We start from the raw sequence: 26,284 nt of genomic DNA on the forward strand, positions 1-26,284 counted from the left end.
ATTTTTTTTTTCTCCATAGGAAAAGCAAATATCTAAGCTGCTGTGGAAAAAAAAAAATTAAAAAAAAATGCTGTTCCTGATGGTCCCCTGTGAATGGGGATTGGCTGTCTGTGAACTGGGGTATGCAGCTAGAACAAGCCTGGAGCAGAATGGTAAATGGCAGCAGCACTGTTATTACTCTAATTAATTAATTAATTACTCTAATGAATTAATTAATAGCCCTGTGTGTGGCAGCCCTGGGGCCAGGGGAGGGTGCTGGAGCAGGACATGGGGCAGCTGGGCTGATTTAGGAAGCCGAGAGCTGTTGACAGAAGAGGTTTGCTCCTCCTGGTGCAGCATTAGCTGCTCTGTTGGGGTGGTGAACCCCGAATTTGTTCTCCTGGGGCTCTCCCAGGTGCCACCACTGCAGGTGTGGAGCTGTGGGGAGCTCAGGGGTGGCAGGAGATCCCTGGAGAGGCACAAATTCACATCCAAGGGCTGGCTCCTCACCTGCCACCGCTTCTGACAGCCTCTGGGCCACCGTGAGCTCGACCTGAGCCAGGTGGGGAGATGTGGACGCCAAACCACGTTGGTGTTGAAGCAAAGGGGATGAAATAATGTGCTGAAAGCCCTGTACTTTGGCAATTTTGAGCCGAAATTGCCGCTGCCAGTGCTTAAACCCTCCGCTCGGGCCTGCTGTCCACTGCTGCCCAGCCCGGGCCTGGGGCCGCTTACCAGAGCACTGCCTGCTCTCTCAGCCTTTCCAGCAAACATCATTTTTTCCCCATCTCAGAGGAACAAAGTGGAGACAAAAGATTAATCTTCCATGGATTGTAAAATCCTTGGAGTGAGGAGAGTGGCGTCGGCTCAGCGTCGCTGGCAGCCTCTGCTGACTCCGACAGGCTCTGGGGCGGCTCCAGCCATCCCACTCCTCAGCGGGAGCAGTGCAAATCCACAGCTTTTGGGGGAATTACTCCTGATTTCCTCTTGTAGAAGCAAGATTAAAATCAAAACTGCCTGTAGACTTCCATGTCTTGTACAGCACACAGCCAGCCCTGGCTGGGTCCTGCTCTTCCTCCCACACCGCAGCCACGGCAAAAAAAAAATAAAAAAGAAAAGAAAACAACTCCTCAGTAGCCTGGGAGGTGTTAAATCCATTCCTTTCTTCTTTTTATGGCTCTCTTAAGCGTGTCTACCTCCAGAAGTTTTTGCTGCAGGGGAAGCCAAGATAAATAAAGAGGTTTGCCCTTTGTTTCAGGGCTGACCCACTACAGAAGGGAATCCCCCACACTCGGGGGGCTGCCAGGGATGGAGCCCAGCTCCCTCCACAGCTCAGGATGTCTTTGGACCCTTTGCTTGCAATATTGAGAGTGTTTTCAGTCCAGTTTCCCTCACTAATTTACAGCTTCCAGTCACTAATGGTTTTCATGGATTGCTTAATTATAGGTGGGGTGGATGGTGCTGCCTTGTTACCAGGGCTGCCAGATGTTCCCTTTGTAACTCTCATCTCAGTCGCTCCCAACCTTGTCAAACTTTAACTTTTGCAGCTGGGACATGAATTTTGTGCTCTTTTCCAGTACAAGGACTGGCATCATCCGATGGAACTGGGAAAAGCAGGAACAACAGCCTGCACCTAGCCTGCTGGTAGGTGGGACCCTGCTGGGCTGGAGGAGCTGCTGGTGTGGGAGAATGTGACAAAAGGGTCAGGAGATGCTGGGGGGAGCAAATGAGGGTCTCCAGGTGTTCATGCACAGTCACACAGCTTGAGCTTTCTGTGTCTTGTCTCTGTTCTCCACCTGCACAAAGAGCATTAAACTAGACCTTCACCTCCCTGTCAGCAGGTGAGGCAGTTTGTGCTGTAGGGCCTCATCTCAGTCATGCCCAGGAGGACACCAAGGACCCTCTTCCCAAAGGCCTTGCTCTAAGGGCAGCATGTTTGCCCTGAAATAGGCTAACAAGGCTTGTCATGAGCTTCCACAGAGCCTGGGGGATGAGGGGTCCCATCCCACCCCTGCCAGAGCTGCTGCTTTGAGAACGAGTTTTGGGGATGATCTGTTGCACCAGGTCCTCTGTGCCCCTGGTCAAGAGCACATTATGTGTTGCTATTTTCACATCACATCAATTCTTCCCAGGCACCTGGTGGAAATCTCTCTGCTGAGGACAGGCTGAGGGAACTGGGCCTGTTCAGCCTCAAGAAGAGATGAGTGAGAAGGGATCTCCTCCATGTCTGTCAGTGTCTGAAGGGTGGATGTCAAGAAGATGGACCAGGCTCTTCCCAGTGGTGCCAAGAAATAGGACAAGAGGCAATGGGCAGAAATTGATGCCCAGGAAGTTCTGCCTCAACATGAGGAAGAACTTCTTTCATTTACATTGACCAAGCACTGAACTATCTGCCCAGAGAGGGTGTGGAGTCTCCCTCACTGGAGATATTCCAGAACCCTCTGGGCACACTCTGTGCCACGTGCTCTGGGATGACCCTGCTGGAGCAGGAAGGTTGGACCAGATGAGTTACTGTGGTTTTTGCCAGCCTAATCCATCCAATCCCGGGATTCTGTGAACCACTCAGCCCCACGAGCCAGGGAGCTCTGGGGCAGACTCTGGCCAAGGGCAGCACTATTGCCAGGGTGGCTCAGCAGCAGAAAGAGCACTTTTCCTCCCAAAATGCTCATGAGAGGCAGATGAATAAAATGACAGAGCTTGAAGCAAGGCCAGCCACAGGGCTGGGAGCTGTGCTTCTTGCAGGACCTGAGACAGGCCGGGCTGAGCTCTGGAGCATTCTCTGCCTCCCACGCCTCAAGTGCAGTGAACTGAAAAAAATTACTTTATCAAACTAGAAAACTGCATTTCTTCAGGACCTCCACTCCAGTGGAAGCTGCAAAACATTTTCTATAAATGAATTTATGTAGAAATAAATAAGCCAGAGCTCCTCCCTGAGATGTCTGCTCCTTGTGCTAGCTGCTGTCTCCGGCTCTGCCTTGAGTACGTTTCTGTAGAATCTGAGTTTTTTACCCTCTCAGCTGGAGAGCAGTGCCAGTCACCATCAACTACAGGCTTCTTCCAGCAACAGTGGGAAAACTGGAAGCACCTGAAAAGTCAGAAGTTCACATGGGGAGAGTCACTGGGAGCAGGTTTGAGCTGGGTCATGGAAAAGCTGCTGGAGTGTGGGAGCTGGGTCAGGTGCACTACATTGAAAAGTCCCACAGATGTGGTGATGGTGGTTACCCTTAGCTGGATTGAAAAACGGGTTTTGGGGGCAACCCTCCTTTTCCAGATCAGGCTAGCTCATCATGGTGCTGCTGGTGGTCTCTGCTGCACAGGGGAGCTGCTAAAAGCAGTCATTTTGCTACCACAAGAAGTCATTTAAGCAGCTCGTTGCAAAAAGTGATGTAAAGCCCTTGTGTGATGTAACTGGAGCCCTGACCCATCTGGGGCTGGGCAGGAAGAGGACAGGGAACTTGGCTAAACAGGGGAGTGAGATGGGTCAAGGCCAGTCATGCTATCTAAATCCTGGCAAAAACTCAAGTGCCTCCAGGATAAGCCCATTCCTCAAATAGGGATGCTCTGCCTTCTGCGTGGGGCTGAGGAGCACTGAGGAGTGTGAAGTGGGATGTCCCAGCATGTCTGGCACATACACAGTGAGGCTGGAGCTCAGGTTTTACCGCACAGGAGGTCCTTTGGGTCCTTCCTCTGCCTCCCTGCAGTGACAATTTACATCTCACATTTCCAGGGACAAGGGCAGCACAGCACAACTGCCTCTCTCTGGATACAGTGCACGGATGGCGAGAGTGTCAGTGGCTTCCACAAGCGTCAGGCAGGGATTTGTAATTCCAGGGCTCCTGATGCAATCATGCAGTGATAATTCTGATCCCACCAAAATCACTGGACATGGAACTGCTGTGCTTCCAGAAGAGTAATAGTGGGGTTGGGGCATGCTCAGCTTCCAGGTGGGAGTAGGGTGCTGGAGGGGACCCAGAGAGCAGCACTCTTTGCCAGCCCCCTTAGACCCCACAGCTGAGCTGCACCCATGCAGCATTCCCACCTCCTTCTATTGCTCCTGATTTTTTCTTTATTATTTTTTGTGATGGAAACTTCAGTTCTGCTCTTAACTGCTCAAGACACTGCTGCTATTTCCTCTGGACTCTTTCCACTGCCCACAAACCTGCCCACTTCTCAGCCTGGAAATCTGCCAAAACATCGACAGGCTGAGAGCTGGGCTGCTCAGCCTGGAGAAGAGAAGGCTCCAGGAAGACCCTAGAGCCCTGACCAGTGCCTCCAGGGGCTCCAAGAGAGCTGGAGAGGGACTTTGGACAAGGGCCTGGAGCAACAGGACAAGGGGCAATGGCCTCACAGGGAAGGAGAAGAGATTTAGATTAGATATGAGGAGGAAATTGTTCCCTGTGAGGGTGGGCAGGCTGTGGCACAGGGTGCCCAGAGCAGCTGGGGCTGCCCCTGCATCCCTGGAAATGCGCAAGGCCAGGCTGGACGGGGCGTGGAGCAACCTGGGCTGCAGGAAGGTCCCTGCCCATGGCAGGGGGTGGCACTGGGTGGGCTTTAAGGTCCCTCCCAACCCTGGTCCGGGCTGGTGCGAACAGCTCGGGGCTGCCGAGGGGGAAGTGCTGGAGGCGGGGAGCGGAGCGGGGAGCGGGGCGGTACCGGGGCGGTACCGGGGCGGTACCGGGGCGGTGCCGGGGCGGTGCCGGGGCGGTACCGGGGCGGTGCCGGGGCGGTACCGGGGCGGTGCCGGGGCGGTGCCGGGGCGGTACCGGGGCGGTGCCGGGGCGGTACCGGGGCGGTGCCGGGGCGGTACCGGGGCGGTACCGGGGCGGTACCGGGGCGGTACCGGGGCGGTGCCGGGGCGGTACCGGGGCGGTGCCGGGGCGGTGCCGGGGCGGTACCGGGGGCGGGCCCGGCGCCGGGCGGGCGGAGAGGTGCCGAGGCATCGCCGTGCGAGCGGCGCCCCGTGTGCCTCCTGCGCCCCCGGCCAGCACCCCCGGGCCGGGGCATGGAGGCGGCGCACAGCATCCCCGTGCTCGACGTGCTCCGCCGCTTTGGGGTCAGCGAGAGCTGCGGGCTCAGCCCGGAGCAGGTCCGCCGCAACCGGGAGAAGTACGGCCCCAATGGTCAGTGCGGAGCGCCGGGATCGCCGTGGGATGCGGGCGGCGGTGGGATGGGGCAGCGCTAACGGGACACCCGCATCCCTCCTGGCACCCTCCATCGGGACCTTCGGGACCGGGATGGGGATGCGGACCCGCACCCTCCCCATCGGGATCGGGATCGGGATGCGGACCGGGATCCTCCCCGCCGGTCCCGGAAAGGTCCGGGCTGCTGCCGTGGGTCCCCCCCCGGAGCATCCTCCCGGCGCCGAGGATCGCTGGGGATGTGCCGCGGGACACCTGTTGATTAGGACAGTATTTATCGGCTTTAATTAAAGGCTAATTACCGCGGGTACGGGCCACCAGGAACGTCGGCAATTAGCGGGGTGTTAATTCTGCTGGCGGAGTGACAGAAAGCGGGGAGGGACAGCAATATCTTGTTTCCAGGAAGGAAAGAGGGGAAGCTCTCACTGCCTGTGGGTGACAGAGGGAAGCCCCAGAACAGCCGTGAGAGGTGTAAAAGGGGGATCTCGCTCACCCCTGCCCTGCTGCGGGGGGCTCCGGCCGTGTCCCGACCCTGCCGTGTGTCCCAAGGACCCGGGACACCCCCTGCGAGCGGCTGGGCATCTTCACGGCATTGAGAAGGGGAACTTTTAAACGTGTGCTTTGAAAGTGTTCGGTGTGCCCAGGAGGGGCTGGCTGGGGTGTCTGGACCTACCAAAGTGATTTTAGGGTGGGTTTATTCGGGCTGTGAGCGAGGTCGGTCGTTAACTCTGCATAAGAAACAGGAGGGTTTAGGGTGGTTTGCTCCAGTGCTTTGGAGCACTGAGTCCCTTCTCAAACTTCTGCAAGGACACAAGTGTGTAAACTCTCTCCTGGCTTGGAGCTTGTTGCATCTGCTTCTTGCTTGATCCTCGAGGATGAGGCCAGGGAGAGCCTGAGCAGGTGCTGGCAGGATTGCTGTCCACATTTCTATTTGTTGGGAGGGCTGTGGTAGGTGGGATCAGAAGGCTGTGACTCCTCCAGCCCTGAGAGCAGCTGTCCTGTGCTGAGCTGTGCTCAGGGCCCCCCATCCCAGCAGTGCTCCCTGTTCCAGGCAGCTTCAGCTCCCTTCCCTGAGCCAGCATGGTCAGGGCTGGACTCGGGAGCTCTTGCTATGGAGAACCGGCACAAGCTGCAAGCAATGGAGCATCACATCTGTGCCTGGAGGCTTGATTTTGGAGAAGGGCAGCTGGAGACCTGTCTGGTTAACTGGGAGGAACCCCTCTGCTTTGGGGGCTGAAGGCAAAATACATCCTTAATGCAGAATTCACCCTTATCCCACAGGTCTGATCTCAGGGTATAATTGCAGCCAATTTCTGCTCCATGCCCTGGCCCCACAGGATCTTGTGGCTGAAGGGTGTCACCGATGGGCATCACCATCGTGGGGCTCCTGCTGCCTTTGTCCCTCTGTTTGCCCAGGTGAATCATCATCACTGAGTCAGGCTCCTTGGCTGCTCAGCTCACCGGGCTCTGCCTTGAAAAAGGGAGCTCAAAGGTGTGACGTAGGTGCAGAGCAAAGGGTTAGTGGTGGCACTTAGTTTGCCTTTAAATTTATTTTCTTTTCGCTTCCTCCCCTTGCAAGCAGTGGCTCTGTACTCTCCTCGCTCGGCAGTTTTGTTTCCCATGCACCCCAGCACTGGGTTTCTCACAAGCTGTTGGTTCACAAGAGCTTCTGAACTTTGGGGTATCCTGTGTCTTTCACCTTCCAAGCAGAGCTTTGCAGCTTTGCATTCTTTTCAGAATGTTGAGGGCAGTGCAGCCCTCAGTGAAATGTGGTCAAAGGTTTTTAAGAATTCTGAATTTCTGAGCAGTATTTATATTTTTCTCATGGTGCAAATGAGACATAGACAGTTTAGAACAGCTTAAAACCATGCAGATAGGGACCTGTGTGGTTTGCTTGGTTTAAAACCTTGATTTTAAGCAAAAAGTGGGGGTTTTTTCCCAGCATGGTGAGAACTTGCAGGTTGTGTTGTGGCAGCAGGCACCCTGGCTGTGCTGGGATCCCCTTGGGTGTCCTGTTTGGAAGAGCTGCTTGGGGTCAGGGTGCCACAAGGGAGCAGCTTGGGACAACGAGCTGGGTTTGGAGATGGACTGTATTAAATTGCATTTCAATTTAGGTTTAAATTAAACTCTGGCAGCAGAAGTGTGGGGCAGTTTGGTGACTCGTTTGAGCTCACACAGAAGGGGAAGAAAAATCTTTTGTGGCTCGAAGTGCAGAGCAGGCCTTAAGCTCCAGCTACTTTCATTTTCTCACCCTCCTGTCTCACATTCATTCATTTCCTTCTAATCTTGAGCTCCAAACTGCTGGTGTGGTCGTGAATCACAATCTAAAATACATCATCTTTCTGAAAAACTGCCTCCTGACATGCTTCACAGAGCTGCTGGCTGCTGCTTTTTTATTTCATTTAAAAAAATACGAGCTGCAACGAGCTCTGACGTTAAGTGAGAAGCAGCCGTCATTGGTGTGACTGATATATAAAATTATTTCATTTTTTGGGGGCGGTATTCTTTTGGAGCTTAAAATTGTTTTTTCAGAGCCAGTGCTCACAAACACATTTGTAGGAGGAAATGGAGAGCAATAGTGATTATTTGGTATCTCCAGTTTGTGGCTGGGGGGCCAAGCAGTGTGCTATAGATTACTGGAGTGGAAGAAGATATTTCTCCATTAGGAAGAGCTTGTGTTCTTGTTTCAGCTCTGTCATCAGTGCTGTCATCATGGCCTTTCATTTGCCAAGGAAACTGGAGAAGCCACAGAACATTTAGGTCTCACCATGGCAATTCTGAATCTCCCAAGTCAGTTTTAATTAATAAATGCTTTGGATTTATGTGTCTCACATGTGCCTGGCAGGTGCTTCCTTATACCTCATCCCATCCACCAGCTCCAAGCTCCACAGGTTGCTTTTAGATCACAAAACTTTAAAAAAAAAACAAAACAAACAAACAGAAATAACCAAATGCACATCTGTTATTTTATAACAGACTGAGCAGGAGGGTATGGGCATGCAAACATTTTCCTTCCTAAATGTAAAACCAGAGGCACAATTTCCCTCGAAATGATTTGAGTTTTGCCAAGGAATGACAGATATAAACAGAGGTTGCTTTGTGGACAGACAAGTGATTTTTCTGTTTTAAATATAGCTCTGATTTATCTCTTCTAAATGGATTTCTGAGTGTAAATGAGCATACATTTCAGGCAGGATATTGCTGGTATTAATGCGTATGCATAATTTTATTTGCTCCATCAGTAACCTAAATGGGCTGTGAAAGTCAGCAGAGTCAAACTCGAGGCTTCAGCATAGGGGTGTTTATCTCATCTTGTGTTTCATCTCCTCTGATTCCGAAGCTGAAGCCTTGCTGTGGTTGGAAACTCAGCTGGGCAGGACCATCCTGCCCATCCACCCTCCTTGGGGGCTCACCCATCCTCTTCACCCACCCTGCTCCGGGGGTGACCCCTCCTTGGAACCCGCTGCTCTGCAGATCCCATGCCTTGCTGAAGGTGCAGCTGCGTCTGGTTATTCAAACCAGCTCAAAGCCCACCAGCAAATCTGCTTGTTTTCCCCAACACACCTCCCTTTGTGTCTGTAAGCCTCATTCAGGATCCCCAAATCCTTGTGTGTATTTTCCCATGTGCATGCCTGGGTGGGAGGAGGAGACATCCCCAAGCCCAAAATCCAGCCTGGGCTGTGCTGCTGCTCTCCTCGAACCCAGCAAGGCTAATTCTCAAGGAGCTGGCATGAGCACACATCTGAGCCCCTGTTTTGCTAAGGAACAGCAGGAGCAGATGATTTCTTTCCATGTTTTTGCAGGGTGTGTGTGTGTACATCCGTCGGCACACGCGTGTCCTCCGCCTGCCGAGCGGGGCTTGACGTTGAATTAGCTGCTGGCGGTTGCTAACGAGCCAAGGTTATGCTCCAGCTCTCTCTTGACAATAATAAAAAAGGGGGAAAAAAAAAAAGAAAAGAAAAGAAATAAAATTTCTATTTCACGCTGAAATATTTGAGGTGGCAGTAAGAAGAGGAAAAGCAGCATTTTCTGACTCATCAAACTCTGCGCTCTGTTCCTCTGTGCATCGCCCACCTTTTCCACCCCCGAAACACACGCTTAACAGTCTGATTCATAAACATGCTACGGGTTGTGGGGTTTTTTTTTTTCTCCTCCTCCAAATCCTTTCCCTGAGGAGAAATGCGGAGGCATTCAAACCTTGCGAGCGACTTCAAATTTGGGGAGAGACTACACAAAGTTTTCGTAATTGACAAGGAAACTTGGGATTTTCATCTCTGTGCCATCCTCTGAGGTTACCTGCATCCTCACCTACCTCTAAAAAACACTGTGAATCAAGAGCAATGTTCAGAAAAACTGACATCTGCTGTCTAAGTGCTGCAGGAAGCAGGGAAGGAAGATTTGCAGGGCAGAAATTCTGCTGTGGGAGAAGGGATTGTGCCTGCAGGTCTTGTGTTTACCCCTGGGGTTGGTCTGCCTTGTGGCACAAGTGTTATTTCATGAATATTTTTATTTCATTGCTGGTTTTAATGCTGGGGGTGGTAGAGCTGGTGCTACAAAACACTGATTTAAGAGGAACTGGAGGCACTGTGGATGCTCAGATGCCAGCTTGGGATGTGCTTCCAGTAAGGGGCTGGAATGGGTCCTCCAAACGCACCATAGCAGCAAAATACCCCCCTTCTCCCAGGGTAATCCTTTTTCTCAGTAATTCAGGTGTCTCTTTTGAAGTCCCTGCTCCAGCCAAGAGTTTATGGCCATCCTAGAGCCACACTTGTCATCACCACAAAGTCACACCTCTGCTCTTTGCCATTTCAGCATCACTGGTCTTTCTGTGTGTTTTAAGCCTTTTCTAATCTCCAGATCTGATATGAAGTGTTCCATTTCTGTGGTCGTCTCCCCTCAGGGTAAATCCCTGAAAAATCCTATTGATATTTAGGTTGCAAGTAAGTTTTCCTTTCTACAGCTTCCCTCAAAGCCATTTTTCTGGAGTAAAAAGCATCACTCCATGCCTGGTATTGCTGTTCCTTTCCTCCACCCAAGGAGAATTTTAATTTTTGAGAAGCATCCAAGTTGCTGCCTTTTCACTCTGCATTTGATCTGCTCCTGGAAAAGAGGTGGTGTGAGAACAGGAGGCTCCTGGCTGCAGGTTGGGTCTGTCCTGGCACAGGTGATGCCTCTGGCATGGACCCCACGGTACATCCCTGACAAGAGCTGCAAATTCTGGCACAAAGCAGGGCTGAGCAAGGGGAACTTCCAGTGACTGAAAGCAGATGGTTGATGTTTCTGGTGGTGACAGCTGCCCTGTGCAGCGCTCAAGACCATCCTGATCCTCTGTGCACAAAACCTCCCTGGAGAGCAGCGCTCCCTGCGCTGTCCTGTGATTCACAGCAGGGATCTGAGCTGGCCATCAAAAGGCATCAGAAACCTCACAGGGCTCCTGCAGCCCCGAGGTGATTCTATTTTCATAGTCCTGAAAAATGAGGTGGTTTGATGCTTAAACCTCTGGAGGAGCCAGCTTTGATTTCTCTCCCACACGCAGCGCTTGCAGAGTCAGTTGGGATGCTGATACCCCTCCAAAATATTGTTGGGGGTTTTTTTAGGGTTATGTTTTGTAAGCTGTGAGCTTGATGTTGAGTGTTTGTATCCTGTGCCTTTTTCCCAGCTGGTGCTGCCCCAGTCCTGGGGGAAGGGGCTCCATCCTGTGAGTCATTGCTGAGGCTGGACCAGCCTCAAAACCCTTCTCTTGGTCCCTCGAGCTCACCTCAGGGGGCAGTGGATGCTCCAACCCCATTAACTTCTTCAGGACTGTTGAAAGCAGGACTGAGAATTTAAGAGCAACACATTCATGACCTCCCATGGCATCTCAGATGGGGAGGAGGCAATGCAGGCAGCCCCTCCTGCTCAGTTGGAGCCCTTTGGGCAGGAGGAACAGCTGGGATGGATGAAAGGGATGGATGGAGGAGAAGGGGGCTGTGGCCACTCTGGGTGGGTGGGTGGCAGAAGAACAGAGCTGTCTGGGGGTTCAGTCCAACCCAGGGCAGTATTAATACACAGAAAACTCAGAAAGCACCAACCCCACAGCCCGTTTATTATTCTGCATCTGATAATTGTTTTCTTGGTGCTATTGTTACTCATGATCTTTTTTTGTATTTCAGTGCTGCTAGCACTGGAAGTAGAAAATATAATAACAACCTATATTTTTTAAAAAAATCCCTGGCTGCTCAGTGGAGCTGCTGTTGGTAACTCACAGAAAAACAGGTAGCAGAGATCTGGAAGCATAGAAATGTTGAAAAAAAAACTGGAGCCAAAAAGCAGTAGAGAAAATTGTGGTTACTCCAGTATTTCCATGACGTGAGCATGCACCGGAGGCTCCTCCGTGGGCGGTTAACCCCTGGCAGGCAGGGCTGCAGGCAGCTGCCTGCTCCCCTGCATCCCAGCGCTGCCTGGGAGGATAGAGCTGTACAGGAGGCTCCTTATTCCCGTTAGGATTGGTGGGAATTGGTGGGAATTGGTGGGAATTGGTGGGAATTGGTGGGAATGGCTCCTCTCCACGCCGTGGCTCACTCGCTTTAGTCGAACCAGCCACCTCTGGAAAGAGAGGTCGCATGAGTCCAGAGTGCTGCTCTTTTGAAGAGATGCTGAATTAATCCTTGCCAGCGATTAACCTCATGTCTATAACAAACATTTGCCGGTTTGCTGTGGGAACCTCCCAGTTTTTGAGGTTTGGCTGCTCATTATCACTCTGTAAAAACCTTTTCTCTTTCTGAGCCGCAGAGGTGGCGAGGCTGCGGTCAGGCTGTGGTTTGGTGGTGATCCCACCTGCCTGGTCCAGCACATCCATGGACACTCAGCACTTGTGGTGGCATCAGTTTGGGACCTGTGATGGCTGAAACCTGAAATGTTGTTTGTACCTCTTGTTAAAGTCTAGATCTGTAGCAGTCCTAAACTTAAGGGTCGCTGCTCTGATCATCAAACTCCTCCTGAAATTGAAATGATCAGAAATCTGCTGGATGTGCTGCTGCAGGTCCTGGCTTTGTACCCCCTGGTCCTACATGAACCCACTTGAGATTATATATACATTATATATACATTTTCATGTGTGTGTGTGTATATACACACATACACACACATATATACTTTTATATATATATATATATATATATATATATATATATATATATATATATATACACACACACTCATATATATATATAATTATATACTTATATATACACTTATATATATATACACACATGTATATATATACTTATATATCCCATTTGAGATTTTATATACATGTTTGTCATTTGAGACTCTATATGTATATCCCATTTGAGATTATACATGTGCTCCATTTGAGAGTAACATGTCCAATCTGAGATTTTTATATATATACATGTATATCCCATTTCATATATGTATATATATGTATATATTTACATTACATATTTATATTCTATATATTTATATAAATTTATATTTATATATAGCTTGTATATATAAATGTATATAAGGAAGTAATTTATATATATAAATTTGTATATGGAAATTATCTATATAAAATGTATATCAGTTATTATTTATATATTAGTCATTATTTATATATTAGGTATTATTTAGATATTAATACATTTATATATAAATATTTTAATATAAAATGGATGTTATATTGTATATCATATAGAATTATAGACATATTAATATAGTATATACTGTATCATATATTAAATATTATATATACTATATTATATGTACATATAACATTTAATATTTATATATTATATAACATATATATTATGTTATAATATATATAACGTATATTATATATTAAATATAATTTATATACATATATTAATATATCTAATATTTATATATTTGTTAATATTTATAAATTATTATTTATTTTTATTATATATTTTATATTATTTTATATTTATTAATGTTTATAAATATTATTAATATTTTTATATTAATATACTTATATATAAATATATCTATAAATAATCCCCCCCACTAACATTTGCAAGTCACTGTGGGACACCTTTGAACAAATAAAGCCCTTTACGGAGGTTATAAAGCGCAGAGAATAAGAATCCGCTCCTCGTGTGTGGAGCAGGAGGGCGCAGCCCGGGGCGGTCCCGGGAGATGTTTTGGGGCAGGAAATCCGCTCCTCGCTCCCGCAGTGTCCCCTGGGCTCTGCCCGGGGGTTTGGCCCCGGCTGTTTCCTGCGATCTGAGCGCTCCGGGGATGGGAGGGTGGGAGGTGGGGAGGGGAGCGCGGATCCTGCGCTGATTTCTCCGCGCCCCCGGGGTCCCCAGAGGCAGCGGCGGTCCCTGCGAGCGCTGGGCTCTGTGCCGGGAGCGGCCCCGCAGCCGCTGCGTGTCCTCCTGCGGCGGGGAATGCCCAAAACAACTGCATGCCTCCGGGGTTTTTATTTTTTGTCTCTCTGGAGAAACCCCCTGGAGCGCTGGCGGAGCCGTCCTCAGAGCAAATGCAAAGCTCCGGGTTTTTTGTGTTAGATACGGGCTTTATTATTCTATTCTATTCTATTCTATTCTATTCTATTCTATTCTATTCTATTCTATTCTATTCTATTCTATTCTATTCTATTCTATTCTATTCTATTCTATTCTATTCTATTCTATTCTATTCTATTCTATTCTATTCTATCCTATCCTATCCTATCCTATCCTATCCTATCCTATCCTGTCCTATCCTGTCCTGTCCTGTCCTGTTCTGTTCTGTTCTGTTCTGTTCTGTTCTATTCTATTCCTATTCTATTTCTATTCTATTCTATTTCTATTCTATTCTAATTCTATTCTATTCTATTCTATTCTATTCTATTCTATTCTATTCTATTCTATTCTATTCCATTCCATTCCTTTGTTCATATTTATATATATTTTTTATTTATTTATATATTACATTTATTTATTACATTATATTATCTTTATATCCATTTATATATTTATTTTTATATATATTTATTTTATATATAATTACATATTATATTATATATATTATTTTATATATACTATATATATTTACGTATTATTTTATATAATAAATATATAATTTATATACTTCTTATATATATTTATTTATGTGATATATTTATTTTTATGTATTTTATTTATTTAATTAATTATTAGAGGGGTTGGGGTTTTTTTGTTTTTGGTTTGGTGTTTGTTTTTGGGTGGGGTTTTTTGGTTTTTTGTTTGTTGGTTCTCTAGTTGTTGGTGTGTTTTTGGGTTTTTGTTCTTGTTTTGGTTTGTTAGTTTTGTGGGCTCTTTTTATTTTTTCTTTTGTTCTTTTAGATATTTCTTCTTCTGGTTTGGAAAGTTTCCCTTGCATCTGTCAGTGATAAAAATCAGTTGTTTTTTGGGAAGGCTTCGTGGGTGGGGGAGATTCTCTCTCCTGCTTCCTTCTCCAGGGGGATTTCAAGGGTCTCTGGGCTAATCCCAGGGATGTTCCCATCAATCCAGCCTGGCTGGAGTTTGCCAGCCTGGGATAACCTTCCCTTTACCTCCCTGTTTGCACTTCCCTTTTTCCATTTTGCAACCTCCCAAGTCAACAGAAAAGCTAAATTAAGGACTATGTGGGGAGTGAGTGGAAAAGTAAAAGTGAAAAAGGCTGGCTCAGCAGTGCAGGGTGGGAGAGGGAAGTGATGGAGCTGCTCTGGGCCTCACAGAGGGTTCCCCTTCTGTTTATAAAGCATAATTCAAATTATTCTCCCCTTTTTCACACAAATATATATATATGTGTGTGTGTGTGTGTATGTGTATATATATATGTATATATGTATATCTGTGTATATATATGTATATCTATGTATATCTGTATATACATATATATACATATATACACACACATATATACATATATAATAAAGATTTTTATATATATTATATATATACATACACACATATAATATACATATCTGCATATAATATATATAATATATATAAAATATCTGTATATATGCATATATACATATCTGATACATATATATGTATTTCACACAAATATATATATGTGTATATTTGTACACAGGGGTATCTGTGTACAGATATATATATACACATATATATATATATATATATACACATTATATATACAGATACACAGACATAATATATATCTGTACACAGATATCCCTGTGTACAGATATATATATATATAAGATATTATCCTTATGCACAAATATATGTTGGTATCATGTATGTATACATATATATATATATATATATATATATATATATATATACTATTCCATCTTTACAGTCATGCACACAGATATTATAAATATTTGGAAGGAGATTATGAAAAAACCCTAGAAGGGACTCACATTTCCAGGGATGTGTGAGTATCTCGTTCCAGGAAAGGAATTCCTTCAACTACACAGAAATGTGTGATCCTCAGACAGTTCATCCATGAAAAGTATTAATTGTCCAACTTGCCCCTTTTTCCCATCCAGAAAAACAGATCTTTTCTATCCTACAGAAATTTTTTTCTTCTGATATAATCCAAACTAAGGGCTGGGTAGACTTGATTTTTCATGAAAACCCATCCAAGAGGATTGCTGAAAATAGACTGTTCTCTGAGAACAGATACCAGAAAAAGCAAAGGGAGGGGCAGGTCATCTGGGGCAAGGAGTTCTGCAAAATAAATTAATGATTGATAATCTCAGTTGGGGTTAAAAGCAGCTCATTAGCACCTGTGTGGTTTGGGGGATGCATCACCCTGCAGATACACTGGATGTGTTTTATCATCCTGCTTTTATTGATCACAGGAGATGGACTGGGATGGGATGCTGTGTTCAAACTTGGGTATTCCCCACAGGTTTGCCACGACAGAAAACAAACAAATGGAAAAAATACTCCAAGCCAGCTCCCTCCAGACCACAGCACACTGAGGATGGAGCTGAATCCATTCAGGGAATATTTCCACCCCAGAGTTCACAGGCTGGGTTTTCAGGATCCATAAATGCACAGTTCCTGCCCTGGGGCTTGGCTGCAGGCAGCAGGATTGATTAAAACATATAGATTAAAATATAACAATTAAAACAAACATCAGCTTTTGGAGGGGTCAGGGTGAGCAGGTTCCTCATCTTGGCAGGGAAGGGGAAACGATGTGGTTTGGATTTAAAAGCAATATCCTGTAGTTCTTCTTGGTTTCTGTTTTCCTTTTTACAGTTGATGCTGCAGGTTTGGGGCTTTGTTTCAGTAACTTTAGTTACATTTGTAATGTAATTTATTATTTCTGTTCCTTACTTATTTGTATTATTTATTGATTTATTTTCCAAGACATGTAAATGTGATATCCTTAATGGTTGCTTACAGCCTCGTGGAAGTTGCTTGTGTCAGTGTAAAGGGATATTGGAGCTGGTCCTTGGGAAGGCAGTTTTGTTCCCCCACTGAGCACAGCAGCATTTGCTGTGTTCTGATCAGCATCTCTCCTCCAGAATCAAATATATCTCTCTGGAAAAAGTCTCATTTTCTTACCTGGAGTCTTTCCAGCTCAAATATTTTTTGGAAAAATCCTTTGGGAATCCTCTTTTTTTAGGGAAAAAAAAACCCAAAAAACCCAAACACTGCCCCACCTTGTTCTTTCCCAATTCTTCCAAAATTCAGCTGAAAGTCTCAGCCCAATTTTGGTTCCTCCCTTGGGGCGTTTGAATCTTGCTGGGGCTGGGCACTCTCTGAGCTGACCTGGCAGCAGGGGCATCACTGAGGCTCCTGGCACTGCCACCTCTGCAGCTCCCTGGCCTTGCTTTCCTAAACTGCTTCCCAGCACTGCCAGGAAAATGTTATTTTCTTCATGTTGGAGTCTCTGCAAGTGGCCAGTTTGTCCAGTGTGCCTGGAGGGGGTACAAATCTCCCGCTGCACTGTCCCCTGGCCTGGCTGGGGCTTTTTCATCGCTGTGCTGGCTCTGGGGGTTGGCTCTGGGTGGCAGCTGAGCATCTCAGGGATGTGGGGAGCCAAGGGCAGGAGGCTGCAGCGGAGCCCAAAACAATGAGAAAACATTACCGGCCAAAAATTCCCAATTTACTTAACACTTAGCTGAAAAATTAGGCTTAGGGTGATAAAAGAGGAAATAAAAGGGTATTTCTAGGGTGGAAGAAGAGAATATATTGAAGTTGCAGCATGTCCCTTGGTTGGGGTTGTGGTAATTTCGGCAGAAGGTTCCCAGATGAGGCAGAGTCACTCCCTTGCCTTTCCCTGCCCTTATGGAAAGGGTCTCCTTGAAGCAGAGGTAGGAAGAAGCAAAAAATACCCAACCTAAAACTAAAATAATCCACTGAACCTTTGGCTTTATTTTCTTCAAGCTCCTGTAGTGGTTGTGGGGGTTTTGGTTTGTTTTCTCCTTTTTCCAAAACCGTTACTATTTAAATGCAGATTTTTAGCTTTTCCACCCGGGAGCCGGAGCTGGAAATTCTTTCCACTGCGTTGGTGCAGGAGGGAACAAACCGCTGCTTTTAGTTTGCTCAAATAATCCATCCCTGGCTGGAGCCACGGGTTTCCTCCTTCCCTCCCACTCCCAAAGTGATCCCAGGGTCTGCTGTGGGTGCTGGTGGGGACAGGGGACATCGCTTGTCCTCTTTCTCTAAGGTTTTTCCTTTAAGTTTCTCCAAGACTTTATTGCAAATGCCTCATGGGCACTGCAGCGATGAGCCCAAGTGGGCAGCTTCGTTTTTCAGAGCAAAAGGGGCAAAATCTGCTGTCCTTATTTTCCTGGCATCAAGGAAAGGAGGTGGGATATTGGCAGGGAACCAATTTGCTTTTCACTGTGGGATGGGGGGAGAATGCTCAGGGCTGGGCAGGGTTTATGGACCCCCTGAACTGCAGTGAAGGGAAGCTTGTGCTGCCCAACATTTTGGGGATGAGCCATTTCCAAGAATAAAGGAAGTTTAAAGTGGGATGGGAGAGGCTTTCCTTATTTATTTCACACTATTTCTCGGACCATTGGTCTGATGCCACACTTCCTCCATCCCTGTTTCCTCCTCCCTGGACAGTGGGACATGGTGGTGGTGGCTTTTCCTTCAGCCCAAGGATGTCGTGTCTGATTTTCTGGGGAGGAGATAGCATTGGGCTGGCTTTGCTTGGTGCTTTGCTGCTGTTGGGGGGCACATCCAGGAGAACTGCATTTCCTAGTCCCTGACCTGGGGAGATCAGCTCAGCTGGCCAAAAAAGGAACAAATGAGCCTTTCAGCTTTCCCCCTCTGACTGCAGCAGTGGGGCTGTGGGTGCCTGGTGCCCCCAGTTCTCCACTGGGACCCCATCACTGTCCTGGGGATCAGTGATGCTGGGCTGGGTTCAGAACCTGTGAGTTTGGAAGAGCAGTGTGAGGGTGGGATGAGCAGCTGGTCTGGAGCTCTGTCTGCCTCAGGAAGCCTTGTGACCCAAACCAGGAATTTTTGGGGCTGAATTTTTTTGCCAGCCATTGGCAATGTTCAGATGCCAGCGAGGAAAATGTTTGGGTCATCTTACCCTAAAGCATTGCCTGGAAAACAGCAAGGGTGTTTCTGACCTTTAAACCTCTGCTATCCATCCTCATGTGCTACTCACCCAGCCCAGGCTGCTGCCATGCCCAGCTGGCTTGAATTTGCTTATTTTTGGGGTGGTGGATTCCCCAGCTGGGAGAGTTCTGGGCTTTTGCAAAGTGCAGGGCACAGCTGGAGCAGGGATGAACGCTGGGGAATTACAGGAACAGCAAACCAGCAGTGTTTGCCAGGGGAGGGGGGGTTGTATCTCGTTTATTTTATCTTTCTGATGCCTTTTGAAGCAGCCCTGAATGCGTGACTGTCGCTGGTGTAAGTGAACCTCACCTGGCACACAGGAAAAAGCAGCTGTGGGGCCATAGGCAAATGAGGTGCTGGGGCTGGAGGGCCTTGCCACCCACGGCACACCCAGAGCTCTGGAGGGGAAGGCACAGGAGGAAACCACCCATGGCTTTGGGAGCAGCTCCATTGGGGTGGTGGAGGACAGGGGAAGGGCTGAATCCTCTGGGATTGGGTTGTGGTACAAAGCAGAGCTTGGCTGTGGCCACATGGCACAAGGATGGGGATGGATGTCCCATCCCTGGAAGCGTTCAAACCAGGTTTTGGAGCAACCTGGGAGAGTGGAAGGTGTCCCTGCCCAAAGCAGGGGGTTGGAACAGGATGATCTTTAAGGTCCCTTCCAACCCAAAGCATTCTGTGATGCTCCCAGTGCCTGCCCCCGTGAGGTGATTTTTAATGCAGGGTTATTTCCTGCGTTCCTTGGGCAGCAGAGGCTGGGCACAGCTGGAGATGTGCAGGCCTGTGTGCTCACATGCTCTCACTGCAGCTGTGCCTGTCCTGGCCATGCAATCCAGCAGTTTTGGGGAGTGTTGTGCAGTGCTGGCTGTCACCAGGGATGAGGCAGAGCAGATCAGATGTCCCTCCAAGATCCTTCCCATGCAGCCCATGGGAAAGGCAGCCAGTTAAAATAACAGTTTATCATGCCTGGTGTCTTGTGGGATGGTGGAAGGATCCCAGAGCAGCTCTGCCTGGGTTCCTGGTTTATGTCACAGGATAGGAGCTGCTCTCCCAGCTGGGGTTGTTTTAGGGTTTTCTTACCCTTTTCACTACTATTTTACTGCCTGTCAGCAGTCCAAAGGAATTGGATGCATCCCTTATTTTGCACATCCATTTCCCTTTCCCTGCATATGGGAAAAGGTATTAAAGGAAGGGGGGAAAAAAAAAGTGATTACAACATAGAAATATAATTTGAATTAAGTTATTTAGAGCAGAAAGCTGGGCCTGGGTGTGATACTTATTATTCTCCCAGAGGGCATCATGCTCTTCGCACATCATCTTGGGGCAGAAGGGTTTCACATGAGGGAAATCAGATTTTATCCAAGGGAAACTCCTGAAATGGTGAGGGAAAATGGAATTTCAGTGTTCACCCTGCTGTTGTGGATTGCACCCTGGACTTGAATGTGCACCAGGGGTTGCTTTGCCACGTGCCGGCCTGTGAGAGCATCACCTTGTGCCTCACTTTCCCCCAGAGCAGAGTGGGATGCAGTACCTCAGTGCAGGATGGAGAAGCACCAGCTGCTCTCAGGATGTGCTCCAGGGATTTTTGCTCCTGTTACAGCAGGAGGACCTCAAACATTTCCTTGAAGCGCCCCCATCGCCGCCCTGTCCCAGTCGGTGTTTGCTTTGGCTGGGAAAGCGGGGCCGGCTCTCCCCGGGGACACAGAGGCTGTCACAGAGCCCTGGGGCAGCCTGTGCTTGTGCTCCTGGGTGGCACCAGTGTTTATTTACCTTTTCATCACCTGATTTCCGTGCCCTGCCATGTTGCAGGCGCCAGCCCGTGGGCTGCCAGCTCTGTTTGAGTTGGCAGGAGCTGGAGATTAACCTCCCGCTAAAATAACCCGACGCCAGCCCCACGTCTGCCCAGGGTGGCCGGGCTCCTTGCATGCCCTTAGAGCATCTTGTGTGGGTACTCTGCAGCCTGGTACAGGCCAGTGCCACCACCTGATGTGATGGCACAGCGAGGAGAGATGTCCTGATGTGACAAGCTCAGAGCTCACAAGTTTTGTGTCACAAAACTTGGTTTGGTGAGTAGCAAACCCTCTTATTTCTAGTGAGACTTTGGATGTGACAGGAAGAAGCTCCAGCCCCAAACCTTCCTGTTTTCCAGCGGGTTTTTATCAGTTCACACCCAAAACTGTGGACTTATTGTGACTTTCTGCCCTTTTTCTCTGGGTGTTTGGTGCTGAGCTGGCACATGAAGAGTGGTGGAAGGAGTCACTGATAGCAGGGTATCTCTGCACTCAGATTTGGGGGTTTGGGAGGTGCCTGCAGCAGCATTGCTGTGTCTGAGGTTTGGTGGCAGTGATGGCGTAGTCACTGTGCCACCGCCGTGCTTCAGCTGCCTGCCCCAGTGCACGTGTTTCCTGAGTTCACAGAAACCTTTTTTAGTGCTTTAATCAAGATCTCATGCAAAGTCCCAGCTCTGTGAACGGCGTAGCTGCCACTTTCATGCAAACACAGTGTGGGAGAAGCACTGAGAAGACACTGGTGTTTCGGGTGGCTGCTCAGGGTGGAAAGTCACCCTGGGGCACCCCGGCTGAGCCAAGACCTGTGGGACCCCTGGCTGCCTCCCCAGGGCACCTGCCTGCCCTTAACCCTCTAACCTTGCACCCTAAAAGTGGAGTCTGGATGGAAACAGCAGCAGATCTCTTCTACTTTTAATTTTGGAGGCTCTCTGGGCTGGGGAGAGGAAGCTGGGGGTGGAGAGGAGCTAGCTGTGAGAGGACAAGAGCCACTTCGCTCTGACACGCTCTGTAGAGTGAGTTGAAATGTTAAAGGTGGAATCTGGAGTTATACACTAAAGAATTGCAGGATTAGAAATACATGGAAAATAGAAAAGCTGAACTCTTAAGGCATCCCATTGTCCAGTGATCGTGGGACCCGTCGGTGCATGCGAAGGGAATGTCACCTCCTGGGGATGGGGGGATCTTGGGCAAGCTGTGATGGGTTCTTGGGAGCCCAGGGGTTCCTCTCAGGTTCTGCAGGTGACTGGGCTTGGGTTTGGCTGGGAGCAGTGTGGATGGAGGCTCTGCACCCGCTGGGGTGGGTTTGGGAGGACAGCTTGGAGCAGCTGAGCATCAGCTTTGGATTTGTTTCCTACAGCGTTGCTGGCTGTAAAGTACAACAGATTAATAGGAAATATGGTCTGAAAGTTACAGCCCCCAGTGGGGCTGTATGGGGTTTCTGGCAGGGAATTTTATGGGATGGTTGGACTTCTGTGTCTTGGATTTGGAGAGGGCAGCTCCTGAGGAATATTTTTTTAGGCAGGCTGAGTGTAGGAATAAATGCTGCCTGAGCCACTTGCAGCAGGAAAATGATGTTTCCAGGGCTGCTTGCTTGGTGCTGGATTGACAAGTTTGAGGACAAGCTGCCCTGATGTGGGAATTTGAGCAGAAAAATTTGTATTTTGGGGTACTGAGTGAACTGCTGGGCATAAGGGAAGGGATTTCTAGTCCGGGTCCAAATCACTAATTATCTTTTTATTTTTATTGTTTTTTTGCTGTATTGTGCTACTTGTGCTGTTCATGAAAACCCACAGAGCTCCCTGCAGAAGAAGGTAAGTCACGGGCTGGAGGTGGCAGTTTATGCCTTGAGTCTGGGTGGAGTGTGCTGGGGACAAGGAAGAAGGAATCTTTGGGGTCTTTTAATCTTGGTTTTAATCCCAGAGAAAGCTGGGCTGATAGTAGAGCTTCCCTGTGATGGTGAGGCTACCTCTGTGAACAGAAACACAGAGAATTTGGTTTGAGTAGTTAAAAACAGACCCAAGTAAAACCAGGGCAGTGCCAGAAAATAAAACATTTCATTTTAGAGAGAACCCCCCACTGCAATGCTGTGTCCTCACCAATGCCCACGGCCAAGGGGCAGCAGAGCAGCCCTGAAGCAAGCAGGGATGCAATTCTGTGGGTCTTAAGAGATTTTTTTTGAGCACTGACTGTTCTTGGCTTCATGTTTCCCACCAGGAAAGTCCCTCTGGGAGTTGGTACTGGAGCAGTTTGAAGACCTACTCGTCCGCATCCTTTTGATGGCAGCTTTTCTGTCCTTTGTAAGTACCCAGAGCTCGGGGTGGCACCTTCTGGGGCACCTACAGCCTCAGGTGACATCCAGAGAGGAAAGGAGGCCAGGTGCCTGTGGGATAAAGGAGATGCAGCAGCAGAGCAGTGGTTTCTAGGGCATAGTGGCAATATCACTGCTTGAAGATGGGACTGGTGGATTTTTCAGTAATTCTGATCCATCCAAAAGTAAAATCAAACAACTCCCTGGGCTGCCTTCTGTTTTCATGGGGCTGTTCCAGGCTGATGGTTTGCAGTGCCCCAGTACTGAACTGTCAGTTTAGTTTTGCCCACAATCTCTGCCTTGAGAGCAGCTCTGTGTGAGGAGAGGTTTCCCACCAAGGTGTTGGAGATTGATTTATTTGAGTGTAAGAGTGTTTGGCAGTAGGATGGCAAAGCTGAGACTCCTGGCTCTTCCTTTCAGATGTGACTCATGGGTAGATAAAGGGGAAGGCTGGTCCCTTGTGGGGTTTAATACATTCCCAGAACAACATGCAGTGAAGTGAGGGCAGGCAAGGCAGGTGTGAAGCCCAGTGCCAGAGGTCAGGTCTTTGTGCCAGTGCCTCTGTTGACACAGCCCAGGTCCATGAGCAGTTAAATGGAGCGGAAATATTTGTGTGTGTGCTTCATTTGTAGTATTTTATGAGGCCTTTGTGGGATGGAGAGGGAGCTCAGGGTGGTTGAAGCCACAAGCTCAGTACCTGCTCTGCAGAGCTGCTGTTACTGCACTGATTATTTGTGTTCTGCCTGGGATGCCTGATGCTGCCATGCTGCCTGCTCTCCCCATTCATCAGCTCGTGGCCATGGTCTCCCCACGGGTGCACTAAACACAAAGAGGGTCTGCAGACACTCATTCAGGCATTGCATGGCTGTTTGCTCCAGCCCCACTTGTTCAATGCATCAACTTATCCCAGCAGAGGACTGCAGGCTCCTGCAGTGGGATATGGCAATTCCACTCTTTGACCAAGCCATGTGGGTCTGGCCACCTCCAGGTTGTTTCCTTTACACCTGTTGTTTGGCTCTTGTTTCCATCATTCCTCTTAAAACGCTGCTGCTCTTGTTTGAACCGCATTGTGCTCCTTCTTTTCTCTTGCCACCAGATCCTGGCCTGGTTTGAAGAAGGGGAGGAGACCACGACGGCATTTGTGGAGCCCATTGTCATTATCATGATCCTGATTGCCAACGCTGTGGTGGGTGTGTGGCAGGTAAGGCACAGCCCCCGTGCCTGCCCTCAGGGTCTGCTCCACCTGTCTGAGATCCTTCATCCAAAGGTCTGCTTGCTTCACCCCCTCGGAAACTCATTTGCCAAAGGTTCAATTTTCACACTGGCCAAGCTTCCCCATGCCCTTGCAGCTGTGCTCAGAGCTGCCTCTTGGCTTGTTCTTTTAGTCTTCCTTTGATAATTCTGCAGGTTGGAGCTTATCTTGCAGTTATCCAGGCAAAAACCGTTTGTCTCCTGGGCTGGGGCCAAACGCATTTTCCAAGGGAAGGTTTTGCTCTGTCCACCAGAAAGCCACAGTGCCCCTCACCTCACTCTGCCCCTCCTGGGGGATGAGCACTGGCTTCAGCCAGTGGTGCTCCTCTTTTGTATCTATTCATTCATTATAAGGCCATTTATTAATCTGAGGGATGGTTGCTGGATGGGGACAGATACAGTTGGTTGGGATACGCCGCTTCCCAAACCAAGAAGGAGATGATCAACCCCAAAGGTCCAGGAAACATCCAGGATCTGGTGTGGTTTAAACCAGCAGGAATCATTTTGCAGAGGCTGAAGAAGACATGGTGCTTGTCCCATCCATGGTGTAAATGGATTCCAAAGCCAGAGCTGGGATTTGGATTTGCAGTGGGTGGGGAAGGAGCCTGCTGGCACCAGCAGCTCTGCTCCTCTCTGCTTGCAGGAGAGAAATGCTGAGAGTGCCATCGAGGCCCTGAAGGAGTACGAGCCTGAGATGGGGAAGGTGATCCGCGCCGACCGCAGCGGGGTGCAGCGGATCCGCGCCCGCGACATCGTCCCTGGGGACATCGTGGAGGTGGCAGGTAGGGCACCATCACCTCAGGCCACGGGGTCAGATGGGGAGGTGCCACTGGCCAGGGAGGTCCCCACAAACCTGAGGCTCTTCAGCCTGCCAAGGCTTTGCCTGAGCATCAGGCAGTAGAGAGCAGCAGAAAAGAGAATAAAAGTATCCATTTCTGACGCAGGTTTTGTGTCTCGGGAGGATTTCCCCTTTTTCTGGAAGAGCTAGGAGAACTTTTCATTTTCCACCAAGATTCCCTCTTTCTGGAAGCGGCTCTCCCACACACATCCCTGGGCGGGGCGTGGGTGAAGGGCCAGTGCTGGGTGCTGCTGCAGGGCTTCCCTGGGAGCTGGGGCTGGCTATCCAGGGAGGCTGAGAGGCAGGGGGGATGAACTGCAGGGTGCTTTCACCTTGGGGTGGGTTATACCCCCCAGCCCTTCTGTTGGAGCTGTGCATTCAGCAGAGCTTGCCTGGGGTCTGCTGCCTGCCCCAGCAGAGTTGAGGAGGATGCATTCCAATTATTCCGTTTCGTTTCTTCCTAAAATGATGCTGTAAATCCCCAGAGCCACAAAACTAAATCCTCTCCTTTCCTCCTCGTGGCCCTGCTGGTGGAAACATGCTGCAATCCCTCCTGTGCCCATCCAGCTTGCTGTTATTTATGTCTTCTAGTTGGGCTTCAGCTGGGAGATGAATACAAAAATTATGGAGGGAGGTTCAGGCCAGCCAGATTCTCAGCTGGGTGAGCTGGCGGCACTCCCAAGCCAGCTCTGACAGTGCAGTCCAGCTGCTGACCTGGCCTTTAATTAAATTAATGAATTATTTATAAAATTCTGCCATCTTTCCCCAAATCAAATGCCTGCCCATCAGCAGTCCAATATTACTTTTTAATGGAACAATCAACACTGAGACTGGAATGGAAAGAGCTGAGCTCTCTGTAGGGGTTTTGCAAATTATTAGCAAATTATGGGTTTAGGAGCTTATGGGAAGTGGTGAGGGTGCTGTCAGGTGCCTGATAGGAAAGCACACCAGGAGGAAAAGCTTTGAAACTGGGGTGGACATCCAGGTGATGCCCTGGATGTGTGACAGCACAGGCAGGAGGGACTGGCTGCTGTTTGCATGTGCAAATGCAATAAATTTGGCAGCAGGGAGCAGGAAACCTGTTATGCTGAGCCAAGGAGGGGGGTGGCTGGAAGCTGGCAGGCTGCTTAAGCCCAGCTGAGTTTTGCCCTGTTGTGACAAGGCCATGGAGGTGAGTCCTGGTGCAGGCAGCTTTTGCCTTTCCCAAAAAGCACAGGCAGAGCATCTCTCTGGGAGCTCCATTGATTGCTGTGGTGCTCAGGCAGTGCCAGTGGCCACGGGCAGGCAGTGTCCTCCTGTTTTCCTCTCTTTCTCTTGGGAGACTTGTGGTGCTGGGGGATCAGCACGTGGTCAGTACCTGGCTGATGGCTGGGCCAGGTCTGTTCCATGCCGTGGGATAATAAGGCACTGTGCAGGTGGCACCTCTGTGGCACCAGGGCTCTCTCTGCCCCTGCATGTTGCGAGAG

General features: G+C 48.7%; 1 protein-coding gene and 1 long non-coding RNA gene across 3 annotated transcripts in view; both read left to right on the forward strand.

Annotated features, from left to right (window-relative positions):
• Positions 1-237: 237 nt before the first annotated feature.
• Positions 238-3,953, forward strand: LOC111937905 (uncharacterized). Its single transcript, XR_002868812.2, has 3 exons — positions 238-541; positions 1,557-1,623; positions 2,112-3,953. It is a non-coding gene; the product is annotated as an uncharacterized LOC111937905 (long non-coding RNA).
• Positions 3,954-4,870: 917 nt separating this feature from the next.
• The window catches only part of ATP2A3 (ATPase sarcoplasmic/endoplasmic reticulum Ca2+ transporting 3), a 46,660-nt gene continuing 25,246 nt past the window's right edge, over positions 4,871-26,284 (forward strand). The window contains exons 1-5 of one of the 2 annotated variants that reach the window (XM_086859005.1): positions 4,911-5,099; positions 22,215-22,232; positions 22,636-22,718; positions 23,826-23,930; positions 24,624-24,762. In XM_086859005.1, coding sequence (XP_086715131.1) covers positions 4,982-5,099; positions 22,215-22,232; positions 22,636-22,718; positions 23,826-23,930; positions 24,624-24,762 — 463 coding nt within the window. In that variant the 5' untranslated portion in view covers positions 4,911-4,981. Of the gene's footprint in view, positions 5,111-22,214; positions 22,233-22,635; positions 22,719-23,825; positions 23,931-24,623; positions 24,763-26,284 lie in introns of both variants that reach the window. The other variant, XM_086859004.1, reaches the window with a different exon arrangement.

The sequence above is a fragment of the Cyanistes caeruleus genome, chromosome 21 (assembly GCF_971803275.1).
Source record: "Cyanistes caeruleus chromosome 21, bCyaCae1.hap1.1, whole genome shotgun sequence".
NCBI classification, from domain to species: domain Eukaryota; kingdom Metazoa; phylum Chordata; class Aves; order Passeriformes; family Paridae; genus Cyanistes; species Cyanistes caeruleus.